Source organism: Myotis myotis, unplaced genomic scaffold (assembly GCF_014108235.1).
Source record: "Myotis myotis isolate mMyoMyo1 unplaced genomic scaffold, mMyoMyo1.p scaffold_m19_p_1, whole genome shotgun sequence".
Classification (NCBI taxonomy): Eukaryota; Metazoa; Chordata; class Mammalia; order Chiroptera; family Vespertilionidae; genus Myotis; species Myotis myotis.
Window position 1 is genome coordinate 121,987,870 of NW_023416313.1, and position 14,542 is coordinate 122,002,411.

General features: G+C 39.1%; 1 protein-coding gene and 1 pseudogene across 28 annotated transcripts in view; one reads left to right on the forward strand and one right to left on the reverse strand.

Moving 5' to 3' along the window:
• The window catches only part of PARD3 (par-3 family cell polarity regulator), an 814,705-nt gene that overhangs the window by 624,530 nt on the left and 175,633 nt on the right, over nucleotides 1-14,542 (forward strand). Inside the window, exon 23 of one of the 28 annotated variants that reach the window (XM_036350634.1) lies at nucleotides 12,631-12,742. The exons of the other annotated variants lie outside the window; for them this stretch is intronic. Coding sequence (XP_036206527.1) covers nucleotides 12,631-12,661 — 31 coding nt within the window. The 3' untranslated portion in view covers nucleotides 12,662-12,742. Of the gene's footprint in view, nucleotides 1-12,630; nucleotides 12,743-14,542 lie in introns of those variants that run through there. 28 annotated transcript variants of the gene reach the window in all.
• On the reverse strand, nucleotides 4,461-4,700 carry LOC118671820 (annotated as a pseudogene).

Sequence of the window (14,542 nt, forward strand, 5' to 3'; positions counted from 1 at the left end):
TTTCTGAAATACCTTGAGGAGTATAGGTGTTAGTTCTTCTTTGAATGTTTGGTAAAACTCCTTCTTTCTACTTACTCTGGACTTTTTGTTGTTGTTGTTCTCTTTCTAGTTCTTTAATTTGTAGGATTAAATAGTTTATTGCTGATTTTTCTTGTTTTTTGAGGAATGCCTGTAGTGCTAATAACTTCCCTCTCAGGACTGCTTTTGCTGTGTCCCAGAGATTTTGGGTTGTTCTGTGTTCATTTTCATTTGTTTCCAGGAAGTTCTTTATTTATTTCTTGATCTCATTGCTAACCCATTTATCCTATCTAATAAAGAGGGATTATGCTAATTGACCCTCACTGTCACAAAGGTGGCAGCGAACACAGCCAATAAGGAGGAAATATGCTAATTGACTGCCACATCCTCAAAGATGGTGGCACCCACAGCCAGAAGATGGCTGGCAGGGGAGGGAAGTTGGGGGCAACCAGGCCTTCAGGGGAGGGTAGTTGCGGGACCAGGCCTGCAGGGGAGGGCCATTGGGGGCAACCAGGCCTTCAGGGGAGGGCAGTTAGGAGCAACCGGGCCAGCAGGGGAGGGCAGTTAGGGGTGATTGGGCCAGCAGGGGAGCAGTTAGGCATCAGTCATGCTGGCAGGGGAGTGGTTAGGGGTAATCAGGCTGGCAGGCAGAAGCAGTTAGGGGCAAACAGGCAGGCAGGCGAGTGGTTGGGATTGTACAGTTCTATGCATTTGTCCCCCCCAAAAGGTATTTGGTCTAGAGCATTTCTTTTATTTTTAAAAAATACACACATTTTTTTCATTTTATTTTTTTCCATCACTATTCATTCACTCTATACTCTTTCCACCTCCACCCACCCTGCCTCTCCCTCCTGCAATTGTATCCTAGAGCATTTCTAAGACATTTACAACTCAAGGGAGAGATAATTTTTTTTTAAAAGGATCAGAGAAATGTACATTTAGGTTTGTTTGTTTGTTTGCAGAGAGTAAGATGCCATTAAATGGCTATATTTCTAATCCAAAAAGTGGGGACTTAGTGCATCTGTGAAGTACTTCTTCACAAACCGGGAATTTAATATAAATTTGACTTAGAAATAATGGCATCACCTCTGTTGTCTTTTTCTGTCAGAGAGAAAACTGTAGAAAAGTGTTTCTTAGACTTGAGTAGTGTAGAGACTCTTAAAAGGAAAGTCTTTCGATACTGCCATATAGAATTCAGTTGTTTTGATTAAAATGTTACTTAAATGTATAAAAATAAAATAGGACTAAACTCATTCTGCTTACAGCCATTATACAACTGTAAAACCAAACATCTTTACAAGTTAAATATAAACATAACAGCAAAACCATTACATCCAAATGAGCGACATTAATTTAATATGGTCAATAATGTGCGTGTTTTTAATCTAAACTCTTTCACAAATCATAAATATGGTGGCTGCTGTGTGGCAGGTTCCTTTGAGATTATTTGCCTGAATCTACAAGCCAGGGGCTGCCTCTAATTTTCTTACTCCGGTCTTGCAGTTCCTTTGCAGGTCTGTATGTGGTGATTTTCGACCTGTGTATGCTTCATCAATGCATCGTTTATGCAGCAAGTCCAACTTGCTTCTATTTTCATTAAAAGACGTAGAAGTGAATAGACAGTGAAAGTAACATTTCTTGATGCCTCATATTTGTAAACTCAAATGGAGACAGTGAAATAACATACCAATAAGATGACCTAGAATATGCTTCTGTTAACTCTTTAAAAAATAATTATTTAAATGGAAAATAAAACTGAAAGGTCCTCAGAGAGTATAGCTTATATGAAGAATATACATGACAAAGAAATTCCTATCAATTAACTAAATTTCACCCAAATTTGCAGTTGGTGTCTGATGAACTTTATAATTTGGATTTTTTTATTTTATGGGAGTCTAGGCAGTCAGTTGACAATCTGAAGCATAGCCTGAATTTGTTCTGAGATTTTCCTTGTTCGGTGAGAAAGCGGTATTCTGAATTTCATTGCTTAATCAGTTTGATTAATCTTATAGTCAGAAATGTGGACCTGGTAGCCCCACATGGAAATAGCCAGGGATAATGTATTAAATACTGTGAATTTAATGTTGAAATAGGACACTCTCTTGATTTCATGTGTTATTTATAAAATACTTTTTATAGGAAAGCTTCATATGATGTCTAGAAATATTTTCATGCCTGTTTAATCTGATTGACTCATGAGCTATTATCTGACTGTATGCTTTGGTCACAATGTCACTGTTGCCAGTATTTTGTATTTTTCATGCCCTTGGTAACATTTTGATTTTTCCAAGAGAAGCTGACCCTGCCCTTCTATTGTATATGAATAACAAGGCTGAAACTCACAGAATTGTTGGTGTACTTATCTTTTATCTTGCTCATAACCAGAGATCTCAAAGATTTAGCTATTGTAAATAATTCATAATTCTGTATTTCTTTGGCAAGAGTGCATTTTCTATTTGGTTTTTGTGTCTTCAGCTGGTGAGATTGCAGTCTGATACGGTACTCTCTCTTTTCCCATCTTTCTCCTCCACTGTGGAAGACACTTCTAGTTGCCTGTCTTATACCTCTTCTCTTTTCTTCCTTACTTAATAGAATCCTAATTTTGTTCAGGCTGGCAATATGCCCAGCTAAAAATTTCAATATCCCAGGCTCCCCTGTAGTAAAAGGTGACCATGTGACTAATGAGTTAGAAGCGGGTCTAGGATTGGACTTCCTTACAAAGCTTTTTTCTGATTAAAGTGGCTCCGATTCAGCTTTTTCCCTTCGCCATTCTTCCTTCTCCCTTCCTGGAATTTTGATGGGTGCTCCAAGGTGGGGTTCACATGAAGGCCACATGGAGCAAGAAATAAACAGCCTCATCTATTCCTGGCAGGTGCAGCCTCTATTCCTTATTATCTTTGGAACTGAGCCCCTTACTTTTTTTAAAGTATGTCTTTATTGATTTCAGAGACAGGAGGGGAGAAGGAGAGAGAGACAGAAACATCAATGAGAAAGAAACATGATATCCCCAACTGGGTATCAGGCCCACAACCCAGGCATGTGCCCTGACTGGGAATCAAACTGGCAAACTCCTGGCTCATGGGATGATGCTCAACTAACTGAGCCACACCTGCTGGATATGAGCCCCTTACTTTTTAAATCACCCTCCATTAGCTTTTTGTTTCATGGAGCCACAACCAATCTGAGTGCAGTGAATCATGCACATAGGAGCTCAAAGGAAATTATCATTTTTAGATAAAAAGAATTGTCTACATATTGGAGAACTATGCCCTGGTCAAAACATCTCCACAGTATTTTGTAAAATCAAATAATGGTCAGAACTCTCCATTGCTGCTCAATTTTTCGTTTTTTGTTTAGCTTTTACTTAAAGAAGTGTTATAAATCAGGTTTACTAGCATAGATCCTTAACTCTGATATACTACTATCTGCAGGCAACTGCTCCCGCTAGCAACAATTCTGCTCTAAAGTAGGAGACAGCTGAGTGTGAAGTACAAGAGCATGAACTATGGAGCCACACTGCCTGCATTTGATTCTGGGCTTTTCCACCATCAGCTGTGTGAACTCTATGCTTTATTTTCCTCATCTGCAAAATGGGATAATAACAGACTCAGGCCTCTCGAGCTTAGGGAGGACTGAGTGTGTTAGCACACATAAAGCATTTAGCATAGTACCTTGTCCACAGTAAGCACTGTTGAAGTGTTTGATGTTGCTATTGTTAGTTAGGAAACAGGCATTTGGTCTCAGGAAAGCACTGCATTCTTATCTGGATGCAGAAACAAGCAAGGAATAAAACAGAAATGAATAAAAATAGGTTTTTTTCCTTATACTTTACAAAGTTTGGGGATGCAACTCAGTGGATACCTCTTCAGTCATTAAATAGCTTGACCTCTAAGTGTTCTCCATAAATCACATCAGATCTTGAAAAGTTTTCTGTTTAACTTAGGAGTTACTGAGTTCAGTAGAACAAATGCCTTGACAGTATAAATGTTTGGAATAAAAGTGCTGCAAATGGCTTATCTGAGAGTGACTAAGGGGATAGTGGTGTAAAAACATGATCTCAATCAATTTCCATCTGTCTTTTGACAATTTGGAAGTCTCCATTTTGTACTTTTATGGAATTATTTGAAGTTCTTCATATTCTACTTTCATAAAATTCTTGCTGATTCCAAGCTTATAATGCTCAATGGAGATATGGAGGCTTAAACAGCTCAAACCTTGTCTAAAATGTTGATATTCCTATTTATATCATTATCTCTAGGCAGGGTAGGCAGACAGGAATCTTGATTTTTAAAAATTAAATATATTTGGATAATATTGGTTAATATTATATAAGTTTCAGGTGTACAACTTTATCACATAACATCCACTCCACTGTGTCTCCCATCACTTAAAATCTAATATCCTTCCATATGTTTTTTTTTTTGTTTTTTTTTTGTTACTATTTATTTATGACAAATATTCCACATCTGTGAGATAATGCTATTAGCCTTGGCCAGAGAATGGAGTTTTCTGACTCACCCATTCTGCAAAAGGTCCCACAGACAGCATAGGTTTTAAACTGGACATTGAACCAGCCTGTCGCTTTGTCAACTTCAGCCATGCTCATCTGGATGGTGTGGTCCTTGGTGTCAATAATGCATTTGCATGAACAGGTCCACAAACCTGCCAGTGTCATTTTGCATGTGGAGGTCACACCTGGTGACACCATGACCTGAGCAGTTTCTTGATTCATTTCTTCAGCTCTGTGACCTGAGACTAGGTTGCACCAACGACAGCTTCTGAGAAGAACAAGACAATAGGGCTAAATGCTTTCTTCCATGGCAACAGTCCTGATTGGAGCACTTTGCATATATTAAACCACTCTGCTAACTTGGATCAGGTGTTTTCTGGTGTTTAACTAGAGCGAATGGTACTGAGTGCAGTCCCAGTGCCCATTCCCATGACTCACAGCCTTATGGGGCTGCTTGCTTAATCAAGAAGAGGTGAGTGTATGTGTCATATGGAGAACCTTATCAGTTGTCTTGGACCCATCTTTCTTCTGTAGTTAACACAGCCTCTGAGCAAGTCAGCCATGCTGAAGTTGGCCTTCTGGGCTCACTCCATAAAGTATCTGGCCAAAGGTCCCAGCTCTATCTTTGTTTCATGTCCATAGAAATAGCATGTACCTCTCACTCCTGATCTAGGCACTTCTACACTCTGGCTCCAGTGCTCATTCTCCTCTACTTAAGTTCCCAGTTATGGGCCTCTGCCATCTAAATCTCATCAGTTTTTTTTTGGGTGATTAATATATTTTATTTTATTTTATTTTTTAAATTAAATCTTTATTGTTCAGATTATTACATTTGTTCCTCTTTTTTCCCCAAAAAAACTCCCCTCCTCCCAGTTCCCGCCCCACCCTCCGCCCTCACTCCCCACCCACTGTCCTCATCCATAGGTGCACGATTTTTGTCCAGTCTCTTCCCGCATCTCCCACACCCCTTTCCCCCCCAAGAATAGTCAGTCCATTCCCTTTCTATGTCCCTGATTCTATTATAATCACCAGTTCATTCTGTTCATCAGATTATTTATTCACTTGATTCTTAGATTCACTTGTTGATAGATGCATATTTGTTGTTCATAATTTGTATCTTTACCTTTTTCTTCCTCTTCCTCTTCTTAAAGGATACCTTTCAGCATTTCATATAATCCTGGTTTGGTGGTGATGAACTCCTTTAGCTTTTCCTTGTCTGTGAAGCTCTTTATCTGACCTTCAATTCTGAATGATAGCTTTGCTGGATAAAGTAATCTTGGTTGTAGGTTCTTGGTATTCATCACTTTGAATATTTCTTGCCACTCCCTTCTGGCCTGCAAAGTTTCTGTTGAGAAATCAGCTGACAGTCGTATGGGTATTCCCTTGTAGGTAACTGAGTTTCTTTCTCTTGCTGTTTTTAAGATTCTCTCTTTATCTTTTGCTCTTGGCATTTTAATTATGATGTGTCTTGGTGAGGTCCTCTTTGGATTCCTTTTGTTTGGGGTTCTCTGCGCTTCTTGGACCTGTAAGTCCATTTCTTTCACCAGGTGGGGGAAGTTTTCTGTCATTATTTCTTCAAATAGGTTTTCAATATCTTGCTCTCTCTCATCTTCTGGCACCCCTATAATTCTGATGTTGGTATGCTTGAAGCTGTCCCAGAGGCTCCTTACACTATCCTCGCATTTTTTGATTCTTTTTTCATTTTGCTTTTCCGGTTGGGTGTTTTTTGCTTCCTCGCATTTCAAATCATTGACTTGATTCTTGCGCTCCTCTGGTCTGCTGTCGGGAGTCTGTATAATATTCGTTATTTCAGTCCGTATATGCTTAATTTCTAGTTGGTTCCCCAATATAACATCGAGGGTCTCATTAGTTTTCTTGTAGATCTCATTAAGTTTATCGGCGGCTTCTAAACAGTTCTTGAGAGACCTTAAAATTGTGGTTCTGAACTCTATATCTTCCTTTGACAATTTTTTCCTGTTTCTTTGTCTCCGCATTTTGTTATGCTTCCTTGGTGCACCCCCTAGTGGTCTTTGTGCGCAGCTTATAGTTAAACCTTGATTGTTGTAGCTAATACCAGGGAGGGTTTGACCTCCAGGCCATGTGGCTATGAGAATCAGCTGTGTCAGCAGTGAGAGAACTTCTGTCCTCTAGGGAGGTGCTAATCTAGCCTTTGCCTGAGGCTATCCGGCAAATGCCTGTGTGCAGGGCTTGGGCGGGGCAGGTCGCACAGGATCAACAGGGTGGGCCAGAGAGAGCAGTTATGGCGGCTCTCAGTCCTGTCCCCAGGGGCTCTGCCTCTCTGAGTCCCAGCACCCGCTGCAAAGCTCAGAGAGAAAGCTGCACTCGCTCTGACCGAAGCCAGACAGTCCCGCTTCTCCCGTTTGAGTCTGGGTCCCTAAAGACTCGCCCGGATCTGGAGCTCAGAGTCTGCGACTCCCTCCCGATTGAAAACGCCAACCGCGCCCTCCGCTGCCAGCCCGCTAGCGCACTCCGCACCTCAGAATTTGACTTCAGCACTGCGCCTCCTCTGAGTGTCCGTATGCGTTTCTCTTTCCTCCTAGTTGTAGGACTTCCACTCAGCCAGCGTTCCTGTGGTTCTGGGTGATGTTTGTTCCGTCTTTTAGTTTCACTTTTGAAGTAGTTGTTCAAAGCAGCAAACTCTGGCGTTAACCTATGCCGCCATCTTGGTTCTCCTCTCAAAATCTAATATCCTTCCATATGTTTGACCCCTTTTACCCTCTTTGTCCTATCCCTACCCTCTGGTAACCATCCTTCTGCCATTCTGTTGTCTGTGTCTATGAGTTTGTTCACTTGTTGCTTTTTGTCTTATATCCCACATAAGTAAAATCATATAGTTCTTGTCCTTTTCTATCTGACTTATTTTACTTATGACACTCTCACGATCCATTCATGTTGTCACAAATAGCAATATTTCATCTTTTTTTGGCTGGGTAGTATTCCTTGTATATATGTACCATATCTTTATCCAATTATCCATCAAAGGATACTTCAGTTATTTTCATGTTTTGGTTATTGTGAATAATGCTGAATGAACATAGGGATACATATTTTCTTTATGAATAAGTATTTTCAAATTTTGCGGGTAACCATAAGAGGGATTGCTGGGCCCTATGATATCTCTATTTCTTTTTTTCTTTTTTTGAGGAGCTTCTATACTGTTTTCCATAGTGACTGCACCAATTTATATTCCTCTCCAATGCTTTTTATTTCTTGTTTTATTGATAATAGCCATTGTAACAGATGTTAGGTGGTATCTCATTGAAGTTTTGATTAGGGTTTCCCATAAACATCTTTTCATTTATCTGCTGGCTGTCTCTATGTCTTCCTTGGAAAAGTCTCTATTCAGGTCCTCTGCCCATTTTTTAAGTTGGATTGTTTGTGTTTTTGTTGTTGCATTGTATTTGTTCTTTTTTTTGTTTTTTTTTAAATGTATTTTATTGATTTTTTACAGAGAGGAAGAGAGAGAGACAGAGAGTTAGAAACATCGATGAGAGAGAAACATCGATCAGCTGCCCCCTGCACATCTCCTACTGGGGATGTGCCAGCAACCCTGGTACATGCCCCTGACCGGAATCGAACCCGGGACCCTTCAGTCCGCAGGCCAACGCTCTATCCACTGAGCCAAACCGGTCTTGGCTGTATTTGTTCTTTATATATTCTGGATATTAGCCCCTTATCAGAGGTATCATTTGCATATATCTTTTTCCATTTAGTTAGTTGCTTTTTTTCAAATCCCCTCAAAAGATATGCTCTCATTGATATGAGGGAGGGAGGGGAGGAGGGAGGGAGAGAGAGAGAGAAAGAGAGAGAGAGAGAGAGAGAGAGAGAGAGAAAAACATCGATCAATTGCCTCCCAAACATGCCCCAACTAAGAATCAAACCCAAAACCTTTTGATGCATGGGACTGCACTCCAACCAACTGAGCCACACTGGCCAGGGCTGCTTTTTTGTTTTGTTTATTTTTCATTTGCTGTGCAGAAGCTTTTTAGTTTGATGTAGTTCCATTCATTTATTTTTCTTTTACATCCATTGCCTTTGGGGTCAAGTTAACAAAAACCCCTCTGAGACCAAAGTTCATAAGTTTAGTGCCTATATTTCCTTTTATGTATTTAATTGTTTCAGGTCTTATGTTCAAGTCTTTTATCCATTTTGAGTTAATTATTGTGTATGGTGTCAGACAGTAGTCTAGTTTCATTCTTTTGCTTTGACTTTCCAGTTTTCCCAGCACCATTTATTCAAGAGGCTTTCTTGCCTCCATTGTTTTCTCTGCCTCCTTTTTCAAAAATTAGTTACCTATATATGTGTAGGTTTATTTCTGGGCTCAGATTCTACCAAACATTAAAAGATGTAATACCTATCCATCTCAAATTTTTCCAAAATATTAAAGAGGAGGCAATACTTCTAATTCATTTTACAAGGTCAACGTTACCCTGATACTAAAACCTGGCAAGGACAACACAAAGAAAGAAAATTATAGGCCAGTATCTCTGATGAATACAGATGCAAAAATCCTAAACAAAGTACTGGCAAAATCAAATACAACAATAAATTAAAAAGATAATAATACATCACTATCTAGTGGGGTTCATGCCAGGGATGAAAAGATGGTTCAGCATACAAAAATTAATCAATGTATACCCCACCTTAACAAAATAAAAGATAAAAATTATATGATTTATATCAATAGATACAGAAAGAGCATTTGACAACATCCATTTGTGATTAAAATATTTAATAAAATGGGGATAAAAGGAAAGTACCTCAATGTAATAAAGGCCATCTATAACAAACTCTCTGCCAATATCATACTCAGTGGTGAAAAAAATGAAAGCTTTTCCTCTCAGGAATAAGACAAGGATGTCCATTCTCACTACTGTTGTTCAACATAGTACTAGAAGTCCTAGCCAGGGCAGTCAAGAAAAAGAAATAAAAAGTATCCATGTAGGGAATGAAAAAGTAAAACTCACTTTTTACAGATAATATGATTGTATATATAGAAAACCCTAAATGCTCCACTAAAGGACTATTAGAAACAATAAACAAATATAGTAAAGTTGCAGGATACAAAATCAGTTTATAAAAATCCATTGTGTTTCCATGTACTAAAAATGAAATACCAGAAAAAGAACTGAAGAAAATGATCCCATTTACAATTGCAACAAAAAGGATAAAACACCTAGGCATAAACTTAACAAAGGAAGTGAGACCTGTATACTGAAAACTATAAGACATTGTAGAAAGAAAATGAAGACACAAAGAAATGGAAATATATTCTATGCTCATGGATTAGAAGAAAAAACATTGTTAACATGGTCATATCTATAAAGCAATATACAGATTTAATGCAATCCCTGTCAAAATCCTAATGGCATTTTCCACAGAAATAGAACAAAAACAACAAAAAAATCCTCAAATTTGTATGGAACCACAGAAGACCCTGAATAGCCAAAGCAATCCTGAGGAAAAAGAACAAAGATGGAGGGAACACATTCCCTGACTTCACACTATATTACAGAGGTCTTATAACCAAAACTATTGCCTTGGCGGGAATCACGATCTTAAGAATTGTCACAGACAGTGTTCCAAAATAGTGACTTTTCAAATTTTAGCACATATACAAAGGACCTGGATGACATGTTTTGCACAGATGCAGTTTTGTTGACCTCCTCTCAGAAGAAGTATTCTGATTCAGTAGATCTGCTTGGGGGCTAAGAACCCACCTTTTCTTTTCTTTTTTTAAATTTATTTATTTTTGGTGCCCGTGATTGGAGTGGAACCTGGGATCCTTGAGTTCACAGGCCAACGCTCTATCCACTGAGCCAAACCAGTCAGGACATTCTTCTTTTCTTTTTTTTTATTGTTTAAAGTATTACATATATCTCCTTTCCCTGCCCCCCCTCCACCATTGACCCCCGCCCATTCACTCCCACCCCCGAGTGGAAGCCCCCACTGCTGCCCCAGTGTCTGTGTCCATTGGTTATGCTAATATACATGCATACAAGTCCTTTGGTTGCTCTCTAACTCCCCTCCCATCCCCTGCCATTTGTCTCTGGATCTATTTCTGTTCATCAGTTTATGTTGATCATTATATCCCACATATGAGTGAGATCATGTGATATTTATCTTTCTCCCACTGACTTATTTCGCTTAGCATAATGCTCTCCAGTTCCATCCATGCTGTTGCAAATGGTAAAAGATCCTTCTTTTTTATAGCAGCATAGTATTCCATTGTGTAGATCTTCCACAGTTTTTTAATCCACTCATATGCTGATGGGCACTTAGGCTATTTCCAAATCTTAGCTATTGTAAATTGTGCTGCTATGAACATGGGGGTGCATATATCCTTTCTGATTGGTGTTTCTGGTTTCTTGGGATATAGTCCTAAAAGTGGGATCACTGGGTCAAATGGGAGTTCCATTTTTAATTTTTTGAGGAAACGCCATACTGTTTTCCACAGTGGCTGCACCAGTCTGCATTCCCACCAGCAGTGCACAAGGGTTCCTTTTTCTCTGCGTCCTGGCCAACGCTTGTCTTTTCTTGATTTGTTGATGATAGCCATTCTGACAGGTGTGAGATGGTACCTCATTGTTGTTTTGATTTGCATCTCTCAGATGATTAGTGACTTTGAGCATGTTTTCATTTGCCTCTCAGCTTTCTGTATGTCCTCTTTTGAAAAGTGTCTATTTAGGTCCTTTGCCCATTTTTTGATTGGATTGTTTCTCTTCTTTTTGTTAAGTTGTATGAGTTCCCTATAACTTTAGGAGATTAAACCCTTATCGTAGATAACATTGGCAAATATGTTCTTCCATGCAGTGAGCTTTCTTGTTGTTTTATTGATGGTTTCTTTTGCTGTGCAGAAGCTTTTTATTTTGATGTAGTCCCATTTGTTTATTTTATCTTTAGTCTCCATTGCCCTAGGTGCTGTGTCTGTAAAGATATTGCTACAGCATATGTATGCTATTTTGCTACCTATGGAGTCTTGTAGGATTTTTATGGTTTCCTGTCTTACATTTCGGTCTTTTAGCCATTTTGAGTTTGTTTTTGTGTATGGTGTAAGTTGGTGATCTAGTTTCATTTTTTTTGCATATATCCGACCAAATTTTCCAACACCATTTATTGAAGAGACTATCTTGACTCCTTTGTACCCTCTTTCCTCCTTTATCAAATATTAATTGAGCATAATGGCTTGGGTTGATTTCTGGGTTCTCTGTACTATTCCATTGGTCTATATGTCTATTCTTGTGCCAGTACCAGGCAGTTTTGAGAACTGTGGCTTGGTAATATAGCTTCATATCTGGTATTGTAACCCCTCCAACTTTGTTCTTCTTTCTCAGGATTGCTGCGGATATTTGGGGTCTTTTTTCATTCCATATGAATTTTTGGAGTGTTTGTTCTAGGTCTTTGAAATATGCCATTGGTATTTTAGTAGGGATTGCATTGAATCTGTAGATTGCTTTGGGTAATATGGATATTTTAATGATGTTGATTCTACCAATCCATGAACATGGTATGTTCTTCCACTTGCTTATGTCCCATAGATTTTGGATTGTTGTGATTTCATTGTCTTTTTTTACCAGGATGTTTTTTACTTTGATCTTTTTCTTAACCCAATCATTGTTTAATAGCATGCTATTTATCCTCCAAGTGTTTGATTTTTTTCATTGTATTTACTGTAGTTGATTTCTAATTTTATGCCATTGTGATCTGAGAAGATACTTGATATAATTTCTATCTTCTTGAATTGGAAGAGACTTTGCCTGTATTCCAATATGTGGTCTGTCTTTGAAAATGACCCATGTGCACTTGAGAAGAATGTAGATTCTGTGGCTTTGGGGTGAAATGTTCTGAAGATGTCAATTAATTCCATCTGATCTAGTGAGTCAATTTAGGATTGATGTTTCTTTGCTGATTTTTTGTTTAGAGGATTTATCCAGTGGTGTTAGTGGAGTATTAAAGTCCCATACTATGATTGTATTGCTGTCGATATCTCCCTTGATATCATCCAGAAGTTTTTTTTTATGTATTTGGATGCTCTTATATTGGGTGCATATATGTTTACCAGAGTTATATCTTCTTATTAGAACCCACCTTTTCAACAAGCTCCTCAACTGACCGTGATACCGTCAGCCCATACAACCTTTGAAAAGCACTGCTCTTGGGCTAATGAAAAAATAAATTGGGACTCCAATGTAAGTTAGTTTATTAAGGTCTCTTAATAGTGAAGCTGTTAAATCCTATACAATAAAAGTCTAAAATGCAAATTGTCCCCTCGACTGGGAGTTCGACCGGGAGTTTAACCACTCACTATGACATGTGCTGACCACCAGGAGGTGGCACAAAATATGGCGGGCGTCCGCGATGCGGAGCTGGCAGCAGGGGGCAGTGGAAGTGCTGCTGGTCCCAATGGGCCCCGATGAGAGCAGGACTGCAAAAGAATGGTGGAGCAGGTGAGTGGGCAGTGCCAGGCCAAGGCTGGTACGAACGGGGCCCCATTGCCCCACAGATGGCGACCAGCAGCTGCGGAGGGGGACAGGGCCACCGCCCAGCTCCCAGGTGCTGAGGGAGCCGGGTGGGGGCACAATGACTCAGCCGAGGGAGGGGCGCACATGAGGGTCTGGGGACCCAGGGCTGTCCAGGGCCCAGAGGTCAGCTGGGACCTGTCCTTCCATGCCAGATGCTCGCATTTCGATTGCCAGCCAGGCCTAGGAACTGCACCCATGCACGAATTTTGTGCACCAGGCCTCTAGTAAATTATAATTCCCATATTGGACACAGCTTTATCTTGGCATTAATAAATTTCCATTGTTCACCTATGACTTAATAATTATTTTATTTAAAAGATCAGCCTATCGTAATATTTGTAAACATTATTGAGTATTTCCTTTTTTAAATTAATTAGTTTATTTTTAATCCTCACCTGAGGATATTGATTTTTTTGAAAGAGTAGAATGGAAGGAGGAGGGGCAGAGAGAGAGAGAGAGAAACATCAATGTGAGAGAGACACATGGATTGGTTGCCTCCTGCTTGTGTTCTAACTGGGATCGAACCTGCAACCAAAGTATGTGCCCTTGACTGGGAATCGAACCCACAACTCTTCAGTCTGTGGGTCAATGCTTTAACCACTGAACAAAACTAGTCAGGGCTATTGAGTATTTCTTGACACCAAAAAATTTCTTTTCATATGAGTTATACAGTTTCAATTAAAAATTTTAGTATGCTTTGAATTCTAACAAAGAAATGATGAAATAAATTTTGGTTAATAATGCTTTTTTTTTTTTACTTGAGGATACCATGTAATTCATATTTTTATATCCAAATACCAGAATGTGTAGTTAAAAACCTCACAGAAAGACAGCTCTAGTAGACATTTGCTAACTGTCACTATACAATCGTATGCCACCAAGAGTGCATTGTCCTCACATATAATTGAAATAGGTACTGTGCTGCTATAAATTTAAAGAGCAGGAAAATAGTAGGCTACACTCCCCCTGCTTGTTGAGGGCACCTTAATGGAAACGTAAATACCATAATCATATGCTTTTTACATGTCTTTTTACCACTAAAGAGAAAAATGATGATTTTAAATGAAAAGACCTTTGTGAACTTGTTTTTCCATCATTAAAACTGGAATTCAGCTGTGTCAAAAGGAATTCTGCCAAACACAGAACAAAATTACTTTCCTTAGATACAGACAGCTATTAAATGCGTGCTCTTTTAAAATGTTGGGTCATATAACAAAGTTGTATTTGCTATTCAAAAAGTCAAATACCACTTTATTTACTTATATTTACTTGGTATTATTTATCTCTGCTTTTCTTGAAATGTAAGAAAGTAATTCTCAATGTAGTCAATCTCATTGTTGCATGAGGTTTGCATGTTGGAACTATTGCCATTGCTAATCAACGTGCTCTACCTTGGCCCCTCTCCAGATCCTTAGCTGTCCATTTCTTATCGTGGCCAGCTCCATTCACCTCAGCAAATGTTCCAGACTTT